Genomic DNA, 16,340 nt, shown 5'->3' with positions numbered 1-16,340 from the left:
GAATTTTTTTTTTCACCACAGTCTGAGCTACCCCAGCTTTTTCAGGCAGTGCAAATGTGACACAGAATAAGTGGGGATGAAAGAGACTGTTCTCTATGGGCAGGGTTTTGCAAAGAAAAAAAAAATTTCTATGGATGTACTTGAGAAGATTTCTGCTTCTGTTTTGTTCTCATTCTTTTCAAAAAGTAGTAATAGTTTAATAAAAAAACCCCCAAAATTCAAATTTGTTGTAAAATTGATCAGATAATTTAGTAACACAGAGAACAGTTATGAGTGCTTGCATGTATTATCCATCATAATTAAATACATTCTTTAGCAGATTTTCTACATCTGTACTTCTAAATTAGACTGTTTACATAAAATGATAACTACTAAAATATGTGAAATAAATTCAATAATGCAATGCTTAGAATTTGCAAGTACAAGAAGAACATGTACTAATTCCTATCCACCTCCATTGTTACCTTAAGGGCAGCTCTCTCCATAGCAACTGAAAACTTTTCAAGGCAGCAATAAACTAATCCTCTCCAGCTTCCAGAGCACCATCAAGGAATTTTAAAAACATTGGACTTCCAGCAGCTAAATACTTCTGAGGATTCAGAAGGCCACAAAGCTAGATACACAAGCATTCTTTTTCCCTTCCGAAGGTAAGAAAATAACTAGAAAAAAAATGCTCATGATATCCTTGTAACAATGATACATATTCCTAACTGCTAACAGTAAAATATATCTAAACACCAAAAGATTTCCTAATATCTAAAAACATACTAACTTTTATCTGAGTGAATGCCCATTTGAAATCAGCAGTTCTTTTTCATTTTAAATACTTTGTTAGCAGAGTTTCCTTTAGAATAAGACACGTGTATCATATTGCAGTTCAAAGAAGCTGAACATGTATGAGGCTGTGTAGCACATATGCATTACTATCTGAATACGTATGTCACTGCCAATATCTGGCCATCAATAAAATCAAAACTTCTGTGGAAAACAGAAGTGAAACTCTTATATTTCTTGTGTTTTGATATTGAGATAGATTACTGTTAAAGCAGAGGGAGTGGTTTATTAGGAAGGATTGTGACAAGACAGATTTATAGCACAAAATGTCTTTTGCACCTAGAGTTAACAAATCAAGCTTGTTTGTCTTGTTTATTTACTGAGTTCTTTGAGTGAAATTATAATCTCAGCTTTCTAATTCTTTCATCTGACTAGTGATAAAATATCAGTAATTTTTAAGTACATCCTGTTCGTTCTTTTTTTGTGCTGTATAGCTGGAGTTTAATAATGTCAGTAAAGTGTTTTGACAATATAACCTCCTTTACATTATTGTTGAATAACGTAATTACTGCACATTCATATCAGTATTAGACTAGTAATACATATTTACAGCTATTTTTGTTACTAAAAACCTGTTTTCATAATGACGTTAAAGTGAAAGCCATGGTATTTTCCTATTCTTACTGAAAAGAATTATTAGTGAATGCAATAACATAATACTGAAATGAAAGCCATAGACTTTATTTTTGAGAAGAGGGAAGGGCACTTTGAGACAACCTCTTTTTGGCAATTCTAAACAAGTTTTGAGGCCATAGTTGTCTTAGTTTCCTGCTGTTCTCTGCTGTAAAGCCCTTACAGGCACCCTGTTGTTCAAAAACAGCTTGTCACTGCAAATCAGCTTAGCCGACCAATTAATAAATCCTTTCGAACATATTGCATTCGCACTAATTAAAGGGTTGGGTTTTTTCCCCCTTTACCATTCAGATTCTTCAGGTTTCCAGTTTAAGCTGTGAAGTGCAAACAACAATCCAACATTCAGTGCAGCTCACGCACTGCAGGAAGAGGAGATGTGTTTTCTGACCAAGCATCCAGCACTTGGGGTGGTATGTTCTGCTTTCATATTCAGCGTGCTCATTGCTGAAGGACAGCCTGGGGAAGAGCATGGGCAGCATGGCAGCAATGCTCCCAGCCGAGGCTCTCTGGTGGAAGTTTTACGCATTCTCTCAGCTGAAAACACTGAGCTCCACATGAACCACTCACGAGAACTGGTCAAAATGTTACTGGAGAGAGCTGAGTGCCCACAGCGGATTTATGGCATGCAAGAGGATTGTAATCTGGTTAGTGCTTCAATTAATGAGGGATATCTTTACAGGATCGTCAGTGAGTTCTAACGTTATTTGTTAGAGTGATACTGTCCTGAGTACAGTACCTAAACATGCAAAAAACTTGTTGTTGCAGAAAAAAAAAAAAATTGTACTTGCTTTGTTTCATTTTGAAATATTATTATTTACTATTTGGACTCATGAAGAGATGTTCCAAACATGACAGACATTCCTTAAAAATGCCATGCTTCAGTCACATAACACTAATAGTTTCTCTTTTAAAGTTGCCAAGTGTTTATTTTCAAAAAAATAATTTTCTACTGCAACCTGATCTAACCCAAGTTTTAATTTGGGGCACAGGATTTCCATGTGGAAAGCCATACGTAAACAGTGGGGACCAGGTCTGCCACTTTTTTCGTTGTTGTTCTGGATTTTACTTCATAAAAATAAAACCCAGACAGGATTGTCTCAGATTTATGTGCCACTTCACTGAAACATTCAAGATTTAGGGGAGGGTTTTGGTAAGCAGTTCAGGTCAAGGAAAATGAAAGGCAGAACAATGAGTCTACAAATCCAAATTGAAACTGGAAGTAGTCCAGGGTACAGTTGAACAGAGGGATTGGTTGTCTACTTCAGAATATTTTACGAACTGATTCCTGGTTCAATGAAGAAAGGACAGAGACAGTGTTAGTGAGCAATTTAGCTGAAAGGGAGGACAAAGGGCTTGGTCAGCCTTGGCTTTCATTAACATTACTCTGTCTCTGGCACTGTTCAGTGACCTATATACAGGAGAGTGTCACTTTATACCACATTTATGAGGATGGTCAGAGAGGTGAATGCTTTCACAAGGTAGTATTCTCAGCAATCTGCCAAGCCAATGAAATGGAAAATTTTTATCCTGTGCAGTAGACATCTGTTCACTTAATCGACCCTTTCTAAAAATGCTCCCATTTTTCATATGGGCCCAAATGTGACATTTCATACATAAATATTGTAGGTGCCTGTAATTCACTAAATGGGTATTTTTTTAATGAAACAGATTATTCCCATATGGGCAATGAATATGCATCAGATACAGGCTCAGATTGAAAGATGACAATCTATTAAACATGGGTATAAAGTCCTCCTAAACGTCACAAAACAGGGGACTAGGTTTTTGTTTGCCCTCTTTGTTTTCCTTCTCTTATGTGCCGTATTTTTTCCTCGTATTTGTGATGTATTTCTGGACAGCTTGCCCACTGTGTCCTTGGATGGAAGAAATCTAAGGGAAACTTACCTGGAGCTTACTTTGGTCAGTACTGCTGCTCTGTTCAGGCTTCATATTGGAAATTTCCTATAGGAAGAATTTGAGGACTTTCACCATTTCCATTACTCCTCAGTGTGGGCTGAGTCAGAAACACTGCACACATCCTGCCCTGCCAATGTTTCTGTGCCAGCACCATGGGAACATGGTTTTCTGTAGGAAATCCTTGAGAGAGACGTGGCATTTTCAGTCACATGGAGCCCACATTTCACTGTGCTGAAATCTTCCAGGATGATCTAACAAGGTTTGGTAAACCAAGACAGCAAAAACTGTGCAAGAAGCACTGTCCTTTAAGATCATCAAAATTTGAAACAGAATGCCCCACCTTAGTTTGGTATTTTCTTCCTCATACTTGTTGGGAATCACTAATTGATTTCAGATTCAAATTTCCCTTCTAAATCCAGGATTCCATTTATACCACTTGACTTGGTTTTTAGATCTTTTTAACTATTATTTTTTTATGGAATCTTTACTGGGCATTAAAAAGCAGTGAAGTTTAACACATTTTTTTGACCCTCTTCTGGTTTGTGGTTATGTAGTGGCCCTAAGACTCTTTGAGCAGGGGCTGGTAACTATTGAATGGCATCTGACCCTTTTTATCTCCTGAGCACGTAGAAGTCAAAAATTTCTTGCACTGGTAAGAAATATTTTTCAGAATTTCTGGCCACTTAAACAAGAGAAATTCAGACTTCAGTGTCTGGGTTCTGAGATTCATTTTTTTATAGGAAATAAGCATTTCTAAATCAAGGACAGGCAGATGGTTAGTCCTGTAAAAATATTAGTAGCAGCAAAAAAAACCCTAAACAAATGAAATAAAACAAAAAAAAAGTCAGAAAACCAACCAAACAAGAAACTCAAAACAAAACAAAAACAAATAAAAAACCCAAACAAACCAAAAATCCAAAACCAAACAAACAAAGAAAATCAAAACCAACCAACCAAAAAAAAAACAAAAAACCCAAAAACAAAAAAAAACAACCCAGGGACAAACCAACTTATATCTCCTTAATAGCTCTTCAAGGGTCACTGTCTATGGGCTCTTCAAGGGTCACTGTCTATGGGCTACCCATATACCATGGAACAACTGCATCTTTTACAATGCATATGCTTCCTTCTAATCAGCAATATGCTTTTCATTCATCTTCCTTGCAAAAGAAAACAATGGACTCACTGATTGCAATTTATCCTCAGTCGGTTTTTAAACCTTGTAGAAATCTGAAAATCTTCCACTTCATGCCATATGTTTGTTGTATTGCTGTTGAGTGTTCATAAAGGCTGGTTGACTGACTTGAGGTTTTTGGAACAGAAAACAGAAAAGACTCCTCCTAGTCCAAATGGTAATACTCAGAGACTGCATTAGGAAAAGTTAGAGACTTTGACAGGCAATGTAGACATGACACAGTGAATGATCCTGTATACTGTAATCTCATTTATTTATGTATATAGTTAATTTGGATATTAATATCCATACTTTTCCTTTTTTTTTTTCTTTAGGCTGATTATTTTGAGAATTTTTGTTAGCATTCTTTGTATTAGATAGTAGCAGCTCTCTCTGTTCCTCCAAGGAACTTTGGCTTCTTAACATGACAATGTAAATTACATTAATCCAGCTTCAGCGTAGGGAAATGAACTAATATACAAGGTGAGCCCCATTAACCAACACATCATGCTAGTAGCCACAAAAATTTTGTTTTGACAAAATTAATTCTGTCTGGATTCATTAATTTATTACAGTGCACTGTTCATCCTCCCATGGTACCTTTTGTTGTAGTTTCTTCTCTGAAATGTACAGTTCAGCTGCTCTACTACAGTTGAGATTAGCTGACACATCTATAACATGCTTGGAAAGAAGTCTGTCAGAAAAAAACAGATAGAGAATGAATGACATTAATCACAAGTTCTCTTCAAGAAAGGTTATTTATTTTGGAGTTCAGTGTCTTATTTCTCATAGCCTGAGATAGACCTCTGGTCTAATTTACAGACTAACTTTTTTATGAGAGGTAATAGTTTCTGGAAAGTGTCTTTGTATCAAGAAAAAATGAGATAGATATCTATAAATATATATACACATATTAAAAAATCTGTGCTCAGATGTAAAGCCTGCACAGGGTGAATATGTAATTTCAGTCCCTCTTGAAGTGTGTTTGAAGGATTAAATGGGGTTGAGACCTTGTGCTGGCTCTCTCCAGTGGATCTCATTGTTGCAGTTAACAGAATTCATTGAGAGACATAAAAATAGTTGTGTAATTACAGGGTCAATTAGGTCTCTCAACAGTGCATTGAATATGATATAACTTCTGTTTAGATCGCCTCAATTAACTGCAGTCCAGATACTGTTTTTATCTTATAATGTAAACACATATAGAATGCACAGATGAAAATATGAATGGCCCTAGCCCTTATCTAATGTAATTACAAGAAGAAGTATAATCTGTTGAAACCAGTGGAAGGTTTTCACTCTCTACAACAATTGATCAGGATAATTCCTAATTTGTAGTGAGTCTCAAACCATCAGATCATAGAATAGAATCATTGAATGACTTGAGTTGGAAGAGATCTTAAAGATCATGTAGTTCCACTCCCCCTACCATGGGCAGGGGCAGTTCCACTCCCCCTACTGGATCAGGATCCTCAAAGTCCCATATGTAGGACACTTGACTTTTCTTGAAAACAAAAGGGGCTCTGGATAAAAGCCCCATGATGTGATCTAGCAGCCATAGAACTGCAATGAATTACCTGCACCCTCCTCCTAACATTCCATTTTGGAAGTCTGGCAGTTTTGGGTTTGATCGCATTAAATATAGAAGTTGAATTCTCCCGTTGTCCTTCCTAACTACATTTGCAGATGGCTGGCAGTGTGTCACTTGAGTTGAATTTCCATTTACTTTTATTTCTTCACAGTGCCTGGAACCAGATGCTTTGTTACTAATAGCTGGAGGAGATGTACAAGACCATCTCACTGAAGAAGTATTTCAGAGAATTTCTCTTATTCTCCTCTACTACATTCTTCATCGTAGAGATATGTGTTCTTCTGAATTCAGCATGAATGATAAGGATTATAAATTTTACCTACAGAGCATGCTTAGTTTAAGACATGATGAAGACTGTTACTATTTTTCACGGAATGAAACTGAAGATATTTTAGCTGCAGTAAGGCAACATTTTAAAACCTCTGAAAACCAGGTAAAGAAAACATATGTAAAAATAGCTTCATCTTTATTACAGGTATAAAGCCTTTATGCTAGTACAGACACTGTGCTAGTATCACAGTTGTCCAGAAAACTGGTAAATGGCAGTGTGAGAGCACAGGCTGAACACCAGTGTTGTCTTGTATGTGCTGTTTAATGCTTTTCTGTGAGTTGTTTCTGGCATGTGCCACTTCCTCAAGGTCTGCTGCAATATGGCTGGGGTGATACTGCACTTCAGGGACCATTCCCAGCAGATAATTTAGAGGCAGTTGCCCTGCTTAGGGCAGATGGAAAAGAGCAAAGCTGTGTAGGTGCAAGACCTTGCACTTGGCTCCAAGGACAGAAAATACTTTCTTATCCCTTGTATTTGTTAGTATAGAGACACTAGTAGTGATTGCATTTCAATGGTATAAAACAGAACAGCTCCATTACTGGCTGGTATAGGAGAAATAATAAATTATTTTGCTGAGATGAAATCCTTGCCAGGTTCTACACTTCCATGTCTACCAAGGCTGGATGGAATAAGGAATCTGTCCAAAGATATGATGGCTTCCTTCAGTTGGAACACATATGTTTGTGACTAATTATCTACCAGCATGGATATGCCTTGTAGAAAGATTGATAGAGATAAGCTTAAATTTGAAGGTAAAATAAAAGAATACTGAGTATTTTCAGCTAAGATTATCCTTTCTAAGTCAGGAAACATGTCGTGAAGCTTTGTCACTGCTATAATTCCTTACCTCAAATAAATTCTATAAAATAATAGAATAATATTCTAGAGTTCAAAATCTAAGAAAAACTTTTCCTTGTAATGGACAATAAAACAGGTTTTTGCCAGATTAGGTAATGCCTAAAGTACTGGTTGACCTCCTGTTTATGGCCCCTTAGATCTGTTCAATGCATTGAGTTAAATTAGATTTACTCTAAGCTTGAATTTGGCCTTTTCATTTCATTAGATTTTAATTTACAGCATACTGTTGTAGGGTTTTCTGCACAAGCAGAAGATGGGTAGGAGACCTGGCTGTGTCCAGAATGTTGAGGGCCTCCAGTTCCTCTCTCTGTCTTCTTTGTGTAGTCATTTCCCACCATAAATTATTCATTGACCAGCACTTTTGGTTCTGAGTCTTGGTGAACGTGCCGATTTCCAAGGACTCCAATGGTATCTGAGCAACTGTAAAGAGACATCGGAGGGTATTTGGAATGTCAAGATAGAATAACAGCCCCTAAAATGCTTTACTGAGAGTTCTGTTTGTTTATGCTGGCAGTATAATCAGTTGTCAAGCCTGTCCAGCAACTGAGACTTCACCACTCACTGACATGAGGGAAAAGAGGTTTCTTTTATGAAAGGTACTCAAAACATAATAGCATAATTCTTGGAATCACAACACTTGAGTTATGGAAAAGGGCCAATGGTGCAAGGCAGTAATAGAAAAGAATTTTTAGTGGCCCTTTATGTGTTTTGGTTTCACAGAAAATATCCTCTTCTTTAGTGGTAGAAGCTAATACCTTGTTTGAAATGAGAGATTAAATTTTGGGTTGTGGAAATTTTACTGTGTAGTGAATGAACAGGAAAAGAAATGCCAGCCTTCTCTCTGCAGATTTTCTGGCCTTAATGTGGAGAGCTGAGTATGTACAAAATAAATTATTACTGTACTGGCTCATCTAGTTGACTGTTTAATTTTGTTAATATGAGTTAGAAACAAATTAAATCAAGTATTTGGTGGGGTAGGGCTTTTCTTTGGGGGGGTGTTTTTTGGGGTTTCTTTTTTTCTTTTAAACCCAACTATTTGCAGTAAAAACAAACAAGAAAAGCAAAAAGGGAAGAAAATGAGAAAAGGAGGATAAGTTTCTGGGTAACTGAGAGAGCTTGCAGACATCCACACACATGGGTGGATACCACTGAATACTGTTTCTATTTGGTCACCCAGCAGGACAGTCACCCTTTATCTGCAAAATTACATATTTCCATAGTGTACCCAGATAACTATAACAAAGTATTGATTCCATTTAATAGCTATGGAACTAGAAACATTTAAAGAATTCTTTCTGAAGTTTGACATAAAGAGTTACAGTCTATATTATCTGAGCCAATTTCTCATGCCTTAACAAAAATTCCTCCATTTTCTGCAACTTTCTGGAAGTAGATGTAGATGTAATTGAGGAGGACACAGGGAACAATAGAAACAGCAGGAAAATAGCACAAAGCAAAAGTAACCTGAATGAAGGACTGTACTTTTTCCCCATTAGACACTGAGTGAATGTTCAGGATTTGTAATTCTATGCCTGTTCCCCTGAAAATGTCCTTTGATTAGCTGTCCTGCTGGCAATTATAGCTTACATCTTAGTAATTTTTTCTCCTCTGGCTGTCTGTGAAAGTGTTCTCCCCAGTTTCTCCTCCCGTCAGTCTGATTATTTAAATGGAGGTGACCAGGACTGTCTTCATGCTGTTTTCTCCTGATTTCAGTGTGTTGATGTGAGCACTCTGGAGAAAAATGCTGATATAATGGACAGAGATGGTGCTGATGAAAACAGTCTGCCACGCCTGGCTGCTTTAATCCTTACGCTGGCTCTCCAAGGAGTCTGTATGGGGAAAGCAAGTTTGCCTTCCCCAGAATTCTTTATAAAATACATTTTCAGTTCTCTAAATAGCACCACTGAGCTCCAAGTGACAGGTAAGCTGGAATATGCAAAGTTTATTTTCTTCAGGAAATTTATTGCTGGACTTATCAGAAATGCTACTTTAACATAAACAGAAGTGTAACAGAGTTCTAAGTGGTCCAAAAATAACAAAACAAAAAGCCTGAAACAAACCAAAGAAAATGTTGTGCCCTCAGCAGCAGCAGCTATTAACTTCTTTAAAAGGTTGTGCCTGCCTAGCAGTTTAAAATGCTACAACATCAACCCAGGAGCCTAGTATGGGTTTGGAAGGTTGTTATAAGACATCTACTTTTACTTGTTTGTGACAACTGATAACAGCAGCAGTTTACAGGCTTTTCAAAATACTTTTAAAAAGTTGCATTAAGTATGCGTTAAAACAGATTAGAAAGTTGAATTGAGCATATGCAAAACATTTTTACCATTGATACGTTACACAGAAGTGAATTGAATCACAGAAATTATTAGAAAAAATAATAATCATTAGCCCTAAACTGGAGCTTCTAGACTGTAGTTACATAAACTGGTTTGGCAGCAAAGCCCTTCCTTTAAAATTGCCCAGCCAGATCTTCTAAAATAATTAACTCACAAGAATGGATTGAACCATCTCAGCACAGTGCTACTAAATAGCCATTTATGGTGAATCTGGGCCCCAGTGAAGATCATAGCAGGAATGTATGTTTGGTGGAGTTTGGATGTCATTCAGAAAAACAAAAAAATATTCTTAACCAGTTTGTTAACAGAGTAAATAGATTTTAAGTCTAAATTAATTAAACTATCCATTTAAATTTATTTAAATTCTTAATAGTAACTTCAGGTAAAAGTAAGAAACTGGAAGCATGGAAAAAAGAAAATTATATTATACTACATTTAAAAAAATATATACCTGCAGCTCCATTCAGATCTGTTTGTTGAAGTAGCCAAAATAAAGTAGTGAAACATCTTGTCAGAAATCTTTTTGTGAGATTAACCGTTAAGATCATACCACTTGCATTTTCTGAGTAACAATATTAAAAAATAAAGGATTATCACATGAAAGCATTCTCATTAATCTAAATTTCTTCAAAATTAATTTGTGGACTAGTTTTTTTTTTAATGGACGAATTAAGGTTTACAGAAATTATTGCTATGGCTTCATTTGAAAATGCAGGGGTGAAGGAAGGTGATAAGTAAGACAGGGTAGGTCCTGCCCCCTCAAATAACCAGGCATTCCATCAGCAGGAGCACCCATTGCACTCAGGCAGTGTCGTGGGGTACATCTCTGCATCATCCCAGATTTGGATTAGGGATCCTGGCTCACTCCTTCCTGCGCCAGTGCTGTGAGCAGGCATGCTCCTCCGTTAACCAAAGGAGAGAGAACATTTGCTGTCCTGTTATACTTCTGAAGTGCAGGGGCCACACAGCATCCTGCAGATTGATTTCAGGACACCCTTTTGAGGATCTGTCTCCTGATCCGAATACCTGGCTGTGGCAGCTTCGTGTGGAGTTCCATTTACTCAGGAACATTTTAAGAACAGTGAATTTATTTAGCAATAACTAAATAACTTTGTCAGTGATGATGATTAGGTGAAAGATGAATTGCCATTCAGTCACATCTGTTTCCTTCTGAGACAGTCATAGGCAAAATATCTGAGGATGTTTTGTATGTAAGGAGGGAAAGGCTGAGGATCTGGGTGTCTGGAATTTCCACAGTTGTTAAGCAGAAATTGCCTCCAGTACCAAACTGAGAAAAGAGTATTAAGATGAGGAATTGAATAAATGTTTAAAAAAAAAGAAAAAGAAAAATAAATTGTCTTTGTAATGATTTGTCTTTTGAATGTGTATTTCCCATGGTAACATATCTGTTCTCTAACGAATTACTAGAACTAGAACAACTACTAAATGTGCTTACAGCCAAAAAGACCTGTACAGTAAATGGACAATTTCACAGTCACAAAAGAAGACGTTATAGTATGGCAAACAGAGATATTGGAAGAAGAAATATTCCAGTCAAAGGAAACCATACAAAAGGAGACTATCTGAAAGGCTATTTTGAAGATCGCGAAAGGAACGCAGATTGGGACCAGGTTAATTTATTTTTATGTTATTATAGTATTGGTGGCAGAATTTCAGTGACAGAAATTTAAACTGATTTGCAAACAATACAATATTTCTGAGGTAAAATGTATCAATTTCAAAAAGGCATGTAGATACTGAAGAAAATACATATTTTTACAGCATATTTATATAAATATTAATTGGGGAAAGAACTTTTTGGACATCAAATGTGTTATTAAAGTCTCTGGGAGGGGCTAGCAATGGTTACTGTTACATGGAATCAGATGTTTCTTCAAGACACAGAGGATTGGAGTAACATGGCTTAGATGTTTTCACACAGTTATTAGAGTTTTCTGTAATCTGTGATCGTATGTCACAGAGTTTCTAGGACCCCTTAAGTGACCTGGTAGAAAAAAGAATTGTTTTGTACTAAGGAAAACAAAGTTAAAGTTTCTATGTAAGTTGCTTTTCAAAAGCTCCTGTAAATTGAAGTTTGGGCATTTCCAAACTCTTTTGACAGCCATCTATGGAATCCAGAAGCTTTCTTTAGAAAGCATGAAGTCTGTTAAAGAGAGCTTTACCTATTCTCCAGTATCCTCTCTGAGGATTTGGAAGGACACTGGTTCATTGCAGGTGATTTTATCCTTATCTTAAGAATTTGAAAATAAATAAATTTTGTTTATAACAATGATCAAGATGATAACTGTCTTCCATACTTTAGATGGGATATCATTCCTTAGACAAAGGAGACTTCAAAGTACGTAATTGGTATATATTTGGATGCATACATTTGAAATATATTCCTCAGAGAAGGCATTTCTATTGTTTTCAGTTCTTTACCATTTACATTAACTCAGTGACAATGTTTCTTCTCCATTTAATAGAATGAGTGATATGCAATTGACTTTTGCTGTGAGGTCATTTTATGATGGGGAACTGAGAAAAATTGCATCTGGCTAAATGCCATTCTGATAGATATTTATCTGTGTAATTGTATTGCATTTGAAATGCATATTCTATCAATATGCTTATTTCTTTGCAGCTGACCACAAAAAAGAATCATGCTGATCAGCATGATGAGGCTTTTAATGGGGTCTCAAGATAATTTTAAATTAAGGTCATTTTAAATCCATTTCATATGAATTTTAAATTATGAAGGACAGAAATCAGTAGTGATACTATCTATAAAAGGAGTAAAATTGTTCTCCAGCAATTGAAGTATTTTTAAAGCTCAGTTTTTGATTTCTTGAACTTCTGAGACTGACTGTAACTCAAAAGATAAGTGTGCAGGGGCATTATCTGAGTCTTAGGAGTCAACTGAGAGCCAAATATTCTGTATAACAAAAAAAAATCACAAAGAAACATCTGGAGAGAAGATAATTTCTCTTCTGAATTAATTTCTAGTTTCTCAGAGGTTATTTTCCATTCCTCTTCTTTTTAGCTCTGCCTATTTTCCTTGCCATATTCCATTAGAACACTTTGTGTTTCACAGTTGTGTTGCTAATTTAGCCTCCTGTTCTCTGCACCTATGATAGCCATTGTGCTTCATTAGTAACAGATTCTGCTACATACAAGGCATTGACTTATTTATGGCTTGTGTTTGCTGACTGCATTAAGATCTGTAATTTGATTTTTATATAGGAGTTATTATTTGAGACATTTCCACAGATAAAGGGTTTTCTTTCTAGGTCATCATTGTCTCTACATTTAAAAATGTATATAAAACAGTAAATGGCAGATGATCTAATAAGATAAATAATCTTTAATTCCATTAAACTATGTCACAATGTCTATGTATTCATTTACTATTCCTCATTAAACAAGCATGGATTTAGGAAATCCAAATCATCCATCCATCCATCCATCCATCCATCCATCCATCCATCCATCCATCCCAGTTTTCCACATGAAAATATACAAATTTGATTTGCTTGTTTCTCCAATATCATCCTCCAGGAGTGCACACAGAGTTGCTTTTCTAATGGAGACAGTTCTCTGCCTCCTTAAGTTAAGAAGTTTAAAAGGCTGGGGCTTGCAACTGGAAAAGATGCAGGTCGTCATGCCCCAAATCTTACAAAAACATTTCCTAAATAGATCTTAACAGCTATTTTTTATGTCTGGGTAGACAGTTTGTTTTTACAGATGAGATTTTGCTTTTCATTTTATATTCCTGATAATAGTAATAATAATATTAATAGGATTTTTTGCTGCTGCAACTCATACCTTTCGCCTCTCATTCTTTTGCTATACGCCTCTGAGAAGATTCTGGTTGTCTTTTTCCTATAAATCACCTTAGACAGCCAAAGAGTTAAGATACCCACCAACCCTACTCTTCCCAAATGGAGCAAACCCAGGTGCCTCAGCCTCTGCTGGCACATCATGTTCTGCAGTTCCCTAGCCAGCTTGGTGGCCCTTCATTGGACATCCCTCAATTTGCCAGTGCCTTGAACTGCTGGATATTAAGCTGGACACAGTCCAGATGTGGCCTCATGTCCTGGGAGGTGACCAGAATTCTTTCTGTGGTGCCTGCTGGCTCCGCTCTGCTGATGCAGCCCCGTGTGCAGTTAGTGGTCGTTGCCACAAGAGCTCACTGGTGGCTCAAGGTCAAGGTTCCTGTCAGGACCACCCCAACGGCTTTCTCTGCAAGCCTGCCTTCCTTCTGGCTAGTTTCCTCTAGCCCTTATTGATGCATGGGTTATTCTGTGTGAAGCACAGTGAGTTTGTCTTGGCTGATCTTCATGAAGGTCTGGTCAGCCCATTTCTTTGGCTTGTCAAGGTCCCTCCGAATAGCAGCCATGACTGTCAGCATATTGACTCATGGTCCCAGCTGGATTTGACCTGGGAATGCCATCTGGGGTGCTCTGTTCCATCACTCAGGAACAGAGTGAGGGTGTTAACATCATCCCTGCTCTGACTGGTCAGCAACTCTGCTCATAACCAGCCACAAGCTAGTCTTCCAACTTGGTACCAGATGTTGGTGTTCCCTCCTTTCAGAGTAAAAACCACTGCCTAGAACAGACAAAATTAAGGTCTTTTCCAATGTGGTAACTCCTGACTTGTCTTCATGTTCTCCTTTGGTTTGAAGACAGAACACACTCGGACCAGGTGACAAGATCACCTGTTATCCTGAAGCTTAAATGTGGTTTTTCAGAAAAAAATATATCGGTGTTCAATTAATTCAGTTTCTTAGTGAACCACAAGGCATATCTTAATTCACTAATGGATGAGCAAAGGCAGGAATGTGTTGGGTTTTAACTGGGTTATTTAAAAGTAATTATACTTAACTTTTTTTTTTTAATTTAAATAGTAATTTTCTTTCAAAATAAGCTTGAGCTTCAGTAATGAGAGAAAGAATATTTAGGAATCCCTTGAGTCTCAGATGCAGACCAATTTAAAGGAAAGAAATTTTTTTCTTTTTTTAATTGAATCATAGCTTATCAAGTGAGATTAAGAAATGATTATTCTTTTAAGTAAGATAACATATTTGATCTGGAGTTCTTTTGCTTTTAAAGTGTTTACAGAAATTCCCGCTAGAAGTTTTCTAATGCTAACTGCTCATGTTTTTACTAGTAGTTTCATCCTGGAGATGAAAAACCAATTCTTCATGAAAAAATTTTGAAATATAAATGCTCCCATGAAAAATTGCTTCTTTTGACAAAGAGATGCTCTAAACAAGAAGTAGTTGGAATTCTGAAGTATCTCTAATAATACAATTATTAAGCAATCTTTAGACCAAATTTAGACCATGTAACATCTAGTTTGCTGACATGCCCTCGTTTAAAGAATTAAAACTTATTTCCATATTTTACTGAAGATCCAGTACAAGGATGAATCTCTGTATTGCTTTGATGCAGGCAGTGTCTTATATTAATAGTACAATTACTGCAAATAGAGCAGTTTTACAGGAATAGCTAAAAATATGGTTTGTATTAGCATTAAAACATTTTTCTTAACATACATGACAATAAAATATTGAGAGATGTTATTTAGTAAGATCTTTATGATGTTAAGTGGCTTCAATAGGAACTGTGCTGCTGTATCACAAAGATTCTGGTTTTCCTGAAATACATAATAGTACCAAGTTTAAATGGGGAAAAAAATGAAGTAATTGAAGTAATTAAACTAATTTAAGCAAGAGTATATATATAAGAGGTTTCTTCTAGGCTGGACAGCCCTGTGCTGTTCTAAGAGTCTATATTCAACCTCAACATTAAATGCAGGTATATGCAACATGTTTGGTAACTGTATATGCTTTTCTACAAAGGTTTGTTTCTCTGCCAATGAACTTGTGAAGATATTTTTGAAAAACAGTTCTTCCACCATTTCTAAGGACCACTTCAAGCAACTCAGTCCAGCTATCATTCAACAACTCTTGAGTTGTTCATGTCAGCTTCCTGACTTCAAGCAGACAAAGCTTCCACCAACAACTGTGGAAAGTGAGTGATGTTCTTATTAATAAATAATTATTTAAATTCAGATAAAGAGGTTCAAGGACTTCTGGATACATTCCATTCATTAATCAACTAAAACATAATGAGATTTATGCACTCTGTAATTTATGCATGCTATAATTTCATAGCATACATACCAGATAATACTACTATATTGAGAAGTGAGGAGATTCAATGGTCTTAATGTCATAGTGTTTGAAATTCTATTTTGATATGTAAGGTTTTTAGATGTATTTTCTTCATTTGTTAGAGGACTGCTTGATATTGCCATCAGGTGGATTGGTGGGCAGTAAGTCCTTATTTTGTGAAATTTCCACCAGGTTTATATTGGAATCATTGCATTGCTCTTACATATAGCTTCACGGTTAAATTAGCTGGCATTTTATACTGTGATGGGGCAAATGGTTGGTATAGGTAAGTTCTGCATGAATGCTACTGGTGTTCCAGCTTGTGGTATTTTATGGAAGAGAAGCTTTGAGGATATTACTGCGGTAAGAAAAACATCCAGAAAAACAGAAACAGGGCAGCAGGATTCGTGTAGTAGAGCTGGAATAAGAACTGAATTAATTAGGTTGTTTCCATTTGCAATTGTAGCCCCCACATGCCTCTG

At 36.5% G+C, this 16,340-nt stretch overlaps 1 protein-coding gene across 4 annotated transcripts in view; it reads left to right on the top strand.

Moving 5' to 3' along the window:
* The window catches only part of SLC39A12 (solute carrier family 39 member 12), a 50,973-nt gene that overhangs the window by 11,037 nt on the left and 23,596 nt on the right, over nt 1-16,340 (top strand). For 3 of the 4 annotated variants that reach the window (XR_014849713.1, XM_085050583.1, XM_085050582.1), the window contains exons 3-8: nt 471-647; nt 1,759-2,111; nt 6,301-6,582; nt 9,052-9,259; nt 11,106-11,308; nt 15,544-15,715. Coding sequence is in view for 3 of the 4 variants with exons in the window: in XM_085050583.1 (XP_084906709.1) it covers nt 1,842-2,111; nt 6,301-6,582; nt 9,052-9,259; nt 11,106-11,308; nt 15,544-15,715 (1,135 nt within the window). In the remaining variant the exon portion in view is untranslated. The remainder of the gene's footprint in view (nt 1-470; nt 648-1,758; nt 2,112-6,300; nt 6,583-9,051; nt 9,260-11,105; nt 11,309-15,543; nt 15,716-16,340) is intronic. The other variant, XM_085050585.1, reaches the window with a different exon arrangement.

This window comes from Lichenostomus cassidix, chromosome 2, assembly GCF_008360975.1.
Source record: "Lichenostomus cassidix isolate B80296 chromosome 2, HeHo_3.0, whole genome shotgun sequence".
In the NCBI taxonomy this organism is placed as follows: domain Eukaryota; kingdom Metazoa; phylum Chordata; class Aves; order Passeriformes; family Meliphagidae; genus Lichenostomus; species Lichenostomus cassidix.
Note: the sequence above shows the minus strand (reverse complement) of the source record. Positions and strands in the feature narration are given on the sequence as shown.